The sequence below is a fragment of the Pleurodeles waltl genome, chromosome 8 (assembly GCF_031143425.1).
Source record: "Pleurodeles waltl isolate 20211129_DDA chromosome 8, aPleWal1.hap1.20221129, whole genome shotgun sequence".
In the NCBI taxonomy this organism is placed as follows: Eukaryota; Metazoa; Chordata; class Amphibia; order Caudata; family Salamandridae; genus Pleurodeles; species Pleurodeles waltl.
In genome coordinates this window covers 1,239,023,654-1,239,037,400 of record NC_090447.1, presented here as the reverse complement: position 1 = coordinate 1,239,037,400, position 13,747 = coordinate 1,239,023,654, and the positions used below count along the sequence as shown (strand labels likewise).

At 40.7% G+C, this 13,747-nt stretch overlaps 1 protein-coding gene across 4 annotated transcripts in view; it reads left to right on the top strand.

Moving 5' to 3' along the window:
* NBEA (neurobeachin) overlaps positions 1–13,747 on the top strand; it is a 1,608,295-nt gene that overhangs the window by 1,368,970 nt on the left and 225,578 nt on the right. For all 4 annotated transcript variants that reach the window (XM_069205539.1, XM_069205537.1, XM_069205538.1 and 1 more), the window contains one exon: positions 11,681–11,821. In XM_069205539.1, coding sequence (XP_069061640.1) covers positions 11,681–11,821 — 141 coding nt within the window. The remainder of the gene's footprint in view (positions 1–11,680; positions 11,822–13,747) is intronic.

Genomic DNA, 13,747 nt, shown 5'->3' with positions numbered 1-13,747 from the left:
CATCCGGAATGTTGCAGCAAGACTCATCCTGGATCTCCCTTGTCACACCCACGTCATCCCCGCTTCAAAAAAATTCCACTGGCTCCCAGTTCCGAACAGATGCCAGTTCAAGCTCCTCACCCATGCATTCAAAGGCTCTGCATGACTCCAGACACACCTACATCAACCACCATCTGAGATTCCACAAACCATCCGGACACCTCCACTCTGCTTCCCTCTTACTGGCCCATACCCTCCCCATACAACGCAGCAGAGCAGGAAGGATGCTTTTTCTCCTACCTCGCAGCCAAAGCCTGGAGCAGCCTCCCCTGTACTTCAGGACCTACCCTACTCTACAGGAGTTCTATAAGACACTGAAAACCTGACTCTTCGACTGGGAACTCTGGCAGTGACAAGCTGTGCTTTACAAGTCGACTCATTGATTGTTTAGGTGAGTGTTGAATTTACTTTGAGCCTAAGTGGCAAGTGCTTCAGTGTTGTCTGTGATGACTGCTGAGGTGTTATTGTCATGTTATGGAATGAGGTTCTTAGTATCGTGAGTGGTAAAGTAGTATGAAAGATACACACACATTTTTATAGTTGTATTTTGCTGGCAGTTCTGATTAGCTTTGCAATCACCTTTAATTTGGTAGTTCATTATTTATGTTGTTGATCCAGTTTTGTATGCTATTGTGACAGAAGGTTGTCCAATCTGTGTTCTTGTGGATCTGGGAGATGTAACTAATGTGGGTAAAGAATAAGGGGAGATTAGAGATTTGCTTGAATAGTCTTTGCAAAGTCTTCCTTTTTGATTGCCATTGATGAGATTTGCCATGATCGGCTGCGCTTTTGTCATCTGTTTTGTCGTTAAAGATAATCTGTGCTCAGACTATGTAACTATTTGAGACCTACAGGAGGGAGTATGTTAGAGTCCTCCAGTGACCCACAATTGTGACAGACCTGTTTGGCCTAGGCAAGCCTTTCTGGTTAGTGTTGAATAGTTATTTAGGCAGGGTGGTAGAGCCTTTATCTGTGCCATCGAGTTACCAGCAAGGTTCCACAGGACCTTTCATACATTATATGGCTGCTCTGTTGATGATGAGGGATCAAGTAGTAAACTGGTAGATAACTTCACTAATGGACGTTGATTATTGGAAATTGATACAAGGATGATCGTCATAAAGTCTAGCATAGCTGTCTTTCATCTTACTGTTAAAGGTAGAAGATAATATAGACATAGTTAACTGAGTTTGTGAAGTTAGAGCCTGTGGTTAGTGTCTATATGTCATTAGGTATGTTGGGGGTCTTCAAGTGCAGAATGGTAGTGAGTATTCTAGTATTGACTGGAAAGGCATATCTTTTAGTTACATTGGCATAGTTATTATATTCCATCCATATGTCAAGGTAATTGCACATTTATGTTCAGTGAAGCTACTGTGTTTGGGCCGAGTACCTGTGTCTGTCCTCTTGACATGGTGTGCTGGTCGGGACAGTTCCATAGCCCTGGACTGTGCTTACACTGGTATAAGGGTTATCATTCTTGGTTCTATCCCATGGTCAGTGGTTGATGTAATTATCTTGAGAACGAATGTTTCCTCCTCTATTCTGAGCCTTTATATGTTCTTTGACACTCTGAATTGTGACTATCACAAGCAATGTCGATAAATCTGAATTCTAATAATGGAAATAGCTGAATGTTAACAAATTGATGAAAAATAAAAACAGTTAAAGGGTTCTGGACTTTATGGTCACAGGAATAAACAGAAAGTCTATTGCTAAAACATAGGGTATCCAAGCCTGGTTTGTTGACCTAGTACTGAATTAGTCTGATCAGATGAAAAGAGTAGGTGGATGATTTGATGTTGCCTGATGATGACCTTGGCCATACGTATGTAATAAAAGAAGTGGGAACAACATAGATTTTTCAGAAGAGGGATGAACTCCCACTCACTACAGTTGTTCCGACATAAGGATTCCAGTGCCAGTACAAGTTCCTAAAACTCTTTACCTCTCAGGAAATATCCTTCAATTCTAAAAACAATCTGAAACACCTTTTGAGACAGTGTTTAAAGGAGAGATTTAGCCTTCCATATGTATATCTGTTTACATTATTTAGAAGAATAAACAAATATTTAGTCATTCCTGCCTAGAAGCCACATTTTATATCCAAAGTAGCAACATTAAACCAGTGCATCCTCTTCGATCACAACTGTCTCACTTAAACAGACGCATGCACATTTAATTTAATTTGGAGAAGCCATTTTTTTCGCAAGGAATGTGCTGCAGGATATCATTTCCCAAATTAGAGACTTGTGTTTTTTAGCGGTTTTCACACTCCGCAAAAGAGCAAATGAGGGGTATGCTCTTTTAACAACATTTGTTAAAATTTGTTGTCAAAATGTTAGACAAAAAAAGATGCAGATTATGACACTGACCATCATCCTTTTAGAAAACAAAGAGGTAAGTATTCTGTTTTTTAAGTTAAGGTAGCTTTAATAGCTTGCTCCGAGAATAGTTACGTTGTTAAATGCATTTCAGGAGAAATATGAAAAGACAATGTTTAGTTTATACAACCTAAACTTGCTGAGCTACTCACAAAGGTATGATATACTTGTAAATTACATGTGTAACTTTAATCTTACACTTTTAAGTAACTCTACTACTTTAGGATATTCAAAAAACCTGAGTGTAAAGTTACTTGAAAGTATGTTTCGGCTGTGATTATATGACAAGGCCGAGAGGCCAAAACGCATCATGAAGACATGTTATTGTCACAAAAAAGGACAGATATTGCTTCTCTGTCTTTTTGAGGATTCAGGCTTTGTTGTGTGTGTGTGTGTATATATACATATATACACACACACACACACACAAATATATAAAACATTTTTTTTTTTCAGTGAATATATATACATATATATTTACTGAAAAAAACAAAGGTTACAGGGACATTATAGTTAGGAAATAGAAATAAAAAAAACCTAGAAATTCACTTAAAATGACAAAGGTTAAAGGACATTATAGTTAGGTTCTGAATTTACATGCACAAAACCAGAAAAATTCAGCATAGTTAGTTATTTCAAGTAACTATAACTCACGGCCTAAGGTAACTATAATTCACACCCCCACCACGCACAGTTTTTTCTTCAATAATTTGCCTTCTAATGTTTCATTGATATTTATTTGACGTTATAAAAGATGTCATGAGTACTGAGTACTGTAATACCTGGGGTAATTAGCAATGGTGCAAGTTATAGCAGCCCCCTCCCCTGGCCAGTTTCAGCACCCAGCCACATATATTATGTCTTTTGGGGGGAGGGGCTATGTGGCCTCCTCTCACCCTGGCACATTTTGACCACAGGCACACCATCCCCTGGGCCCCAGCTTCAAAATATTCCTTTATGATTTGGGAAGGGGGCCATGCCGCAACCCTCCCTAGGCCAATCTTGGCCCTGGGATCCCATCCCCCACAGCCGGGCCATCTGCCCTGCGTAGCCCACATGGCACCCAGTGTGCAGTAGGACTGTGGGGGAGCCTGAAGTCCCCCGTGGTCCCAGCCAGCTCCCAGCCTCCTGCAGGCGCCGGCATTCCTGTTCTGTGAGAGCAGTAGTTTTCTCTGTTTCCCTGTCTGCATGTCTGCGGCCAGGGAAACAGAGGAAATCTCCGCTCCTAGCAAGCAAGAGCTGTTTGACAGCTCTTGCTTGCTGGGACCGAAATGTTGGCTTTGACTTGGCGGGAGCTGTCAGAGCTCCCGCCAAGTCAGAGCAAACAGCTGTGTCCCCGGGGTGAGCACCTCAGGATATAGCAGGAGCCAGCCCTGGGAGGGTGGCGGTCCCCAGGGCCATTATTGGCTCCACGAGGGGGGTCCCGCGCACCCTCCTCCAACATTTGTAAACAGCCCTGGGGAGGTGGTGGTCTTAGGGGCAGGGGACTGCAACGGATTCCCTTCGTTATTTTAGTTCAGCCCTGGGGAGGCGGCAGGCCCCCCTCAATTTAAATGAATTGCCCCGGGGAGGTGGCTATTAAATCACACCCTCGCCATGCACTGCTAATGACCCCACAAATTACGGCACTCATGACATCTTTGATAACATCGTAGATAATTTCAGTGTAATATTTGCAGTAACATTTTTGATGAAAATACTGCATGGTGGGGGTGCAAGTTATAGTTACCTCAGATTGCGAGTTATAACTACTTGAGATAACTCTTACTGCAACATGTAAATTTATATGGTTTTGTATGTTTAAAATGTGAACCTAACTGTATCCTCCCTGTAACCTTTGTTTTTTTTTAAGTGACTTTCTATGGTATTTTAAATTCCATTTCCTAAGTATAACATCCCTGTAACCTTTGTTTTTTTCAGAGAATATATATATATGTACTCTGGGTATTTGCCAAGTTTAGATGGAGAGCAGCTCTAGTAAGGAGCACCCTGAAACACCAGCGACACTCTAGATTTGCTCACCTCAAATGTCTGTTTATCTAGCAAAGTTTTTAAGCATAGAACCAGCACAGGGCTATCCACGCCGAGCTAGATAGGGACAACGTTTTTTGCCATTTGTACTGCAAATTCTTTAAGCATAAGATTAACACAGTGCCATCCTCGCAGAGCAGTAAAATGACAAAAGCTATTTACCACTTCAGGCACCATTGGGCTGGTAAAATACTATCCAGGCCAACCTGAAATGAGTAAAAGCAAATATAAATATATTCATATATACATATGATGTTAATTCATCCCAGCATTATGCAGCAATTAGTGACAGGTAACTAGAGGACAGTCATAAGACATATGATCAATTAGTAATAGTTAAAATAGTAGGTATAGTCAGTATGACAATAGATTAGAAGTGACATAACAGCTGGCTGTGACAGGATATGCAAGAGCCTCATACCTTGTGATGAGTTTTTTCACACCCTTTCCATCTGTAGATATTTTTTTCTGCAGCAGCTCAGTAATCCATTTATCTAGTCCGCTCAGTCATAGGGGTAAAGGGGATGATTGTTCAGCCAGTGGGGTGCTATGTCTCTTTATGTAACCAAGAAACCAAGTTATACCAGCGTTCCCTGTGCCCTCGAGGTTGACCAACTCCTCCATGTATCATCTTGATACATTCCTATGGGTTTCTGTACTGATCTTTTAAAATACCTTGATCTTGTGATATGTAAAGTTCTCTGTTGCACTTACTGCTAAGTCCAAGCTACATAAATAGTTAAAGTAAATATAGTGAAACAAATAAACATTCCTTCCTTCCTTTGAAATATCATTCACCCTGCTCGGGTCCTAGTAAAAATATGCCAACTGCACTATGGCCCTTAGCAAATAGATTGATGAGTAGATTGCTTGGTGCAAGAGGCCACTGAGATTATTAGAAATGTCTCTCATTTTTCCTTTTCACCTAAGTCTTCCAAATTGAGATCTAATCAATTACATTTACATGGCTGCGCTACAATAACCCCTCTGAATCTTTTCATAAGAATACAATGGGAGTGCTGGACTTCTTACTATATCATGAAGAGAACTCCGTTGATTAGACCAGTGATGCTCTTTGGTGTTGTCCTCAGACTGATGTAACCATTCACCAACCAAACAGTCAACTTTGAAACAAAAATGCAGTCACATTCTGGGGCAGAATGGCCATCATCAGAACCCACTCAGTGCAGCCTACTGTTGTCTTTTGACAATGTAGGGTGTCTCAGTCAACTACTGTATCCATCATGGTGTTCTTTTAACTAATGCATCCTCAATATCGGTCTTTATTTGACCCCCCCATGCTTAGTGTCATAAATCCCATCATGTCTGCTCAGGCTGTCATCCGTCGCGAAGTTGATTAAATGAGTACCATTGAAGTGGGTGATAAAAAGTATCTGTTTTTGATCAGTAAAACAAAAAGATCCCGTAAAGGGAAATATGCAATCTACATAAAATTCTACTATATTATGCTATGTTCCAAAACCCAGCGTCTTTATGAGAGAAACATACATAAATAGAATTATCGTAAAATAGGGAAATGCATCTAAAAGGTAAGATGATAAACCCTGTCAGCCTTCTCATCAAACAGTTTTGGCATGTGGATATGTGCAGTACCATCAAATGCAACGGTTAGAACATCCTTCTTAAAATATATGCTTATGTATTAAGCTTTAATGAAGTAACATGTCCGGAGCATTGTGAAATCTAAGTTCTAAGTAAACAATTGATATAAAATCGCAGTGGCAATTTATTGATGTTTCTCTCTATCGAACAATAACCTTGCTCACATTTTATAACTTTGAATGAAACATTATGTTACCACCACACACTTGGGCAGATGAATAGGGTGTTTGATGTGGGTGTGTGATTTGAAGCACAACAAAATAGGAAGCCTGCTATGGTGATGGATCTCGCTTCCTTCATTTTTTATATATAGCCACATCTTCGGGGGATGTAATAGAAAAAAACATCATTAGTAATTTATTATCCGATCGTCCTATTTGAGCAGTGATGCATCCCAAAGGAGTCCAGTGTTATTGTTTTTCTTTTCTTTATTTTATAGAGTATTGATTTTCTGTTACCCATTCTAGGAAATATATAGTACCACTAACCCTTTCCAATTTGTTGTCATATCTATTCCCACCGATTCATTTTCTCATTTTCACACTGCCTCTCTTACAAACATACTTTGAGTGTTGAAGGAGGGTGTTCTAATGCCCAACAATCTGATATCTTCATAGTGTTACACTTAACCTTAAACTGTCGGTCTTTTCTTTTTACGTAAGTTAATTTACTTGCTTCTTGGTAATGGCTTCAAACCATTTATGAAGATCAAGCTGCCGTCGTGTTCTGTGCAGGGATGAAGCATACTGTATTGATGAGCAGTTGCCTTTGACACATTGGCAATTTTTAGGACATTAAGCAAAGGATATTTAGATTTGTGGAAGCATGTTCTAATCACACCCACCAGTGTTATATCAAGCACAAGTGTCAAAGTCACACAGATATTTCTTTTAAAGAACTATAGCTCTTAATCCAAGGCACAGGTATTTTAAGGTAATTTATTATTTTCCTGATAAATGTGTCCAAACGGCGTTAATAACTATAAATTGTTTATGCCAGTGCATTGCCATCTCTATTTTCGGCTATTTAGTCTGAAGAAGGGCTACAACCAACTAATTATAAATTGAAGATGCCTACGCATTGTTACCTCTACTCTAGGCTTTGTAGTCTGAACAGGTCCAATTAGCAACACACACAATATTATATTGCACCAACACTTGCACATGCACACTCCCCTTACGGAACTGGTATTAGCGACTTGGACAGTGTATGGCAGGTTATAACGTAGTAAAAACAACAGACTACATTCTTTGAGCTTACTGTCATGTAAGCAAGATCATCTTCTCTGTAGCCTTTTTTCTCTTTTGAACACCTATCTCTGGTGTTACAGCAGCAGCTCTGCAGCCTTGTTTGTTCTCGTGGTGGCTATGTTAATTTGCCTCGATGTCCGACAAGGGATTTACTCAGTGTTGTAACCTGACCGATGCAGATCTGTGTACCATAGTACAACACTATAAACATAAAAATGGTCAATGTTCACTTTGGTTTCTGTATGCATTGCAATCTGTTGCTATTTAATTTACCAACATATAGCAGAAAAGCCAACATTTTAACATCTGTGTAAATGTTAGTAAATATATATTTTTTAGATGATTGATGGTCCGTTCTAAAGATTAGGCTGAGGCCTATTTTCTGCTCTTCCTGACATTTGCAATTGTTACTTGGGACCAACAGTTAAGAGGTCAGAAGGAATGAAATATGTGGCTGGGACGGTATCATGAAATATTTCAAATCGGATACTTAGTTTCAGTTCTGTACACAATTTTGTGGTTCAGTGTTTGGGATCTTAAACTCCACTCTTGTCTTTATTGAAAGCTGGTGAAAGGTCTGCCACTAGTAGAAGATCTTGTTCTGTTTTTTGATACCACATTTAAGATGAACAGCGGTATTCTAAACTTCTTGAAGTTGATGGTCGCCAACAGGGCATTCCCATAATACAATTTGTAATTGATTAGAGCCACGACAACCAGAGAATGATCGACACTTTGAAAATAAGGAATCACTTTTCAGAGTTGCCGAATCTTGATTACTTTATTGATATTTGGCCCAAAAAATATGTTCCTAAAGGCACCCGTATCTTTCACTGTAACAGACATTTTAGATTGTACTACTTTTAAGATTGGCAGTCGGTGTTAACTGTTGGGGAAACGTCTGAGGTATTTGGAGCCCAGGACCTTGGTGTAGCAAGCATGTCAGGGGCCCTGATGCAAGCAAGGCAATTGGGCCAAACATGGCAGGTTTGGTAGTAAAAAAATCCGTACTTTGGTCGCATTGGTCACCAACACCTGTGGGCCCTGACGTAATCTTCATAGTTATGCTCTGGACCCTGAATCTTCATAGCTATGCCCTGGACTACGAGCGTAACTTCTTATTTTCCTTCATTTAGTTTAAGTCCATGGATTCCCAGCTATTGTGCAATTTTCGTTAAGCTTGAATCTAATATAACTAGCAAAGAAATGTTCCCTTTATCTGCTGAGGCAAGTAATTCTACCCAGACCTCTACCATCTTTGGGGTGAAACCTGAATGGAAAGGCTCCAACAATGTAATTCTTTAAGATAACTTTAGAACCTGCCACACATGATGGCTTTTTCAGGAACCTTAACCATCCAAGGCAGACCTCAAATGGATAATAGTTTTTTTAAAGGAGGTATGATTATTGTTCTTTTGAGTGGAACAATGACAATACCCTAAAAGGTCGAGTGGGTAAGAACATTGGCCACAATATATATATTTACATAGTTTAGAGTTACATGAACGTGATTTGAACATTGACTGAAACAGGTCCTTATTCCTACGTTCCAATTTATGTTCAACATGCATAGTAATGATCATACAGTAAAACTGTGTTTAGATGTTTCATTGTCTAAGCACTGCAGTTTTGTTTACAGATTTATGTGAAACAATTTTTGTCACTAAATGTGAATGTTTATATTCTGTGGAAAATGTAATTTTCATTACCAGTGGGCATTTAGTGGATAGCAACAGAAATTAAACTCATGGTTGGCTCCAGTTAATGCTGAATGTAGCTCCTAAAAGTTAGTGGCAATAAATGTCCTCTCCTTTTGCTCTAGTATATGGGATTAGAGCTAGGCGTTGCGCAGTTGAGGTAATTGTGTGTTAGACATATATCAGCGATGTGTACTCGCCTGTATAGCTCTTTATAGATATTCATAATTTCAGTGCGTGATGTGAGCAAAGATAGGGGAACAAAGTAATCCAAAGCAAAGAAAGTTTGGTACCCTCAAACATTTTTTCTAAGCATGTAATGCCAACATGCTGGTTGTAAATGACAGTATAACGTTAGGGTCTGATGTATGATGAATACAGATCACGCAATCTGCCGGCTCATTTATGATTTCACTTGGTGGGTGACTCCTTGGTCATGTGATCACACAGGGACAGAGTGATTCCTGAAGGTATTGATGAGGTTGCTTTGATGGACAGAGCTACACAGCACTGAGTGGTACATGTAGGATTGAAACTTTCTATTTATAGAAACCCTAGGAGCCCTTACCAATTGTTCCCCTTTCTTCTCAGAGGTTAAAGTTCAAACTGCAGTAATTCTTCAAGCTAGGCATGTGCATCATGTGGCACCTTTATGACTTTACTGCTCCACAGTGTAAAGGGGGAGACCTTCCATGACTTCAGAACTGATCATAAAGGGACCCTGTAATGTGCAGTGACACACATCCTGGATGGTCTTACTTATACTGAAAACATAATAACACAATGGGTGTATTTATGGAGAATTCATTAACCCTTGAAGACGTTTCGTGGAGCCTTGGACAGATTTTGGAAATGTATTACTTCCAAACTCAATGTAAAGATCTCGGAAGGATGAGTGGACCTGCAGGGATCCATAACTTTGTGTCAAATACAGATATCTTGAATGAATACTTTAGTCTACTGAGCCCCCAGCTAATTACACTGGTACCCCTAAGAATCGTCGTTGGGCTTTGATTAATGTTATATTGTTGTTGCCTAAAATGGCTAGAAATGAATGATGACCTACATATAATATTAAGAACATTTTAATTCAAAAAGTGAAGCGTTCATGTTGCATTCAGTCATTAATATCTGTTGGAGGTGTCAATAAATTATGCACATGGCAGAAGAGTATGTTCCTTTAGTTTATGCTATGTTTGTGTTGTTGGACCTCTGAACCGAATCATGCGTTGAGGGGGTCCCACTTTTATCTATGTTGCAAGTGAATGGTGTCAAAGTATGTGTTTGAATTTAGAGCGAGGTCGCTGTTGAGCAGGGGTCTTCAAACTGGAGGGCGGCCTCAAGTGATCCCGGGGGGGCACCAGGCTCTGGCCAAAGGAAGCATTATGCTGATAACAGGGCTTTGTTTTAAGCTGAAAAAAATGAGCAGCAGTAAATCGCTTGGTAATGGGCCATCACTAACATGTTTTGTCATTTATATCCAAGCTGGGAGTATGTGTCAAAAGGGAAGGGACTCCAGATACTCTTCAAAACCCCCACTTCTAATAGTCACATTGTGAATACTTTTACATATTACTAATGTCTGTCTCACCAGAATAGTATGTTTGGCATCATGTATTTGATTGCATTTTTAAAACAGTAACAGAACTTAACTGCAATGTTTAAATAGGTCTACTCATATTAAAACATTGCCAATTGAATATAATAATTGTGTACAATCCGTAGGCAGGCCCTGCTATATGTTTCACTTAGGGGGGGCTTCAAATGTTTGAAGGCCACTGCTGTAGAGCAATGGAGTGATGTGCAAGAAGAAGAATTTATGATAGAGGATTGGGACTCAATGAGGTGGAGTTTGTGAACAGATAAGTATGGGGCATACGACTACAGGGGTTACAGTTGTGAGTGTGCATGGAGTGACCAGAGGAAGGCAATGAGGGCTAGAACAGGAGACATTCTGTTCGGGTTAAGGCTGTCACCGAGAAGGACTGGAATATGCCTGATACGGATGGGGGTGGCATTCCAGATCCATGTTGCATTGCAAGGAATGGTGTGGAGGGATATCATGTACAACTATGCTGGCTGAGGGTAGAGTTAACTGCCAAATTTTGTTTCCACTGTCTAACGTATTAATTTAGACGTTCTCCAAGTTAGATCATCAACCGAAGACAATACGGATCACAAACAGAGAGGAGCAGCTACTGCTGGCTCTGTGTGAGCTGCACTTTCTGCAGCTCGTGCACTTACTCGGAGAAATTCTGTGGTAATAGTGCAAACGGAATAAACAGACACGCGGCTCTACATAGATGCAATGCACCTGTTCAGTTTCTTGCACTTTTCTTTCTAACGCCTATCATTGCAGCTCAATCATTGGTTGTCCTCTTTGCAGTTTATCTGCCTTTTCATAAAAAATCAGTCATAAACTTAATGACTTTCCTTTTTTAAAAAAAAAAATGTATCAAAATGCCACATTCTACATTGTTTTGCTGCGAAAAATGCAACGGTTGAAGTGTGCCTTGTAACCTACTGCAACTGTGTCATTGTTGGGAGTCCTCCTGAAGCGTTACTTGTTGGTGATTGTTAATAAGATAGCCAAATAAAAGCATGGTGTGTATTTTGTCTAACTTATTATGCGTCTATCCGTTTTATCCCTCTGCAGCCTATTGGTGCTTTGAATCCAAAGCGAGCAGTCTTCTATGCAGAGCGCTATGAGACCTGGGAAGACGACCAGACTCCACCATACCATTACAACACTCACTACTCCACAGCTACAGCCACATTGTGTTGGCTCGTTCGAATTGTAAGTAGTTGCCTATAAAACTCTTGTGAACTTATTTTTATTAGACAGCTATGTGTCATATATGGAATTTGGAGAACTTGTTGATTAGCATGTGTGCCCGAATCGGGATCCCCGCAGGAGTTATAATGAGGACAAAAGTGGTGTATTCCTCAGTTTCTAGGGTCCACTGGATAGCACTTGAGCCATCATGGAAAGCAATCCATCTGTGTTTCAGAGACCATCATAGAAAAGCACTCTACCAGCTAGCTTTCCATAGCTACAGTTGCTGCGGGATAGCCCACCCACTACCAGTGGCGGCCGGCAGCTTTAGGAGGGAGGGGGTCGGGCAACACACACAATCATTCTTTCAGGCACGCACTCACGCACGCACATGCATTAACAACACTCATACCATTCAAACATGCACGCACGCACCAAACATTCATTTTAAAAGATCGCACGCACTCATTCTTACACACACACACGCACATCCATTAACAACACTCATAACACTCAAACATTCAATTTAAAACATCACACACATACACACACACACTTACCTTCAGCCTCCAGGTCCCTGGAGGGTTGGGACTGCTACCTTCCCTCATTGGCAGCCTCGTCACAGAGTGGGATGGGGTCAGTGAGACTGCTGACCCCACCCCACTCTGTGACGAAGTGTCACTGATTGACACTCGCCCTGGGCACTTCAGGGCTTAAACCTGAAGCGCCCAGGGAGAGTGTTAATTGGTGACGCTTTCCTCCAAACCCAGGGGAGGGCCTCGAGGCACCTTTGCTGAGCCGAGGGGGTCATGCCCATAGGAGTTGTGACCTCCTCAGCCCATCAAAGTTCAGCTCAGGCAGCCAGGAGTGTGCACAAATCGCGCATGTCTGCTCCTGGCTGCCTGAGCTGAACATGGAGAGTGTCTGTCAGGCTGACCTTTGTTCAGCCTGACAGACACTCATCCTGAGGGGCAAAAGGTGGGTGGGCGTGGCCCCTCCGCCCTAAAGGACGGGCTGCCACTGCCCACTACCCTCCTTTGACTGAGAGGACACCATAACTGTTTTACTCTTCGTGGTTCTGGAAATCTGGATAAACCCAGGACTACATCTTCCTTTGCATTTGTGTTCTAAAGTGTTCACAAGGCAACATATGGATGAAAATCAAAAGACATTATTACGTTATGATTAAATAAACATGGAGAGGTTTGGAGACATGCAGAGCTCCAAAAGGCCTAGTCATTTGAACTGTCTTCTAGTTTATTCGAATAGTTCAGTTCAGTTCTTGTGTAAAAATGATTGGCTTCTAATTAGCCTTATAACAAGAGTTAAATAGTAATACTGTGTTTGTATGTTAAAAGTTTTAAAGATATATATGATAAGAGCAGAGCACTCCATGGTGGTGCTTTCTTTATTTATGCCATGAAAACTTGTACTGGGGACAGCTAGTGTAATTTGGTGCCAATGCAAAGCAGTTGTTATGGGATTTGTTGTTGCATGTTGTTGGAAATCGGGTTACTGGTTGAAGAGGGTAACCCTTACTCAAACAGTGATCACATTCTTTGTCAGGTGCATACATAAGCAAACCCCAAATTAACCTATGCTCAACTCTCTGGTAGATTGGCACAAAAAGCAGCCAGGCTTAACTTAGAGGCAATGTGTAAAGTATTTATGCAGCACTTAAAACTAAAACACAACACAAAAAATACCACACCACATTAGAAAAATAGAGTAAAGTATAATAATTTATTTGACGCCAAAATGACAAAAATCAGTGAAAGCAGAGATATCCAGTCTTAAAGATTTAAGTAAAAATAGTGCCTAGAAGAACAAAGTGCCAACTGTGGCTATGAGGTCACGACGGACTGGGACAGAGTCACAGGTTAAGGTCGACTGCAAAGGAGCATGAGCAAACATACACAAATGATGGACGGAATGCATAACCAATCA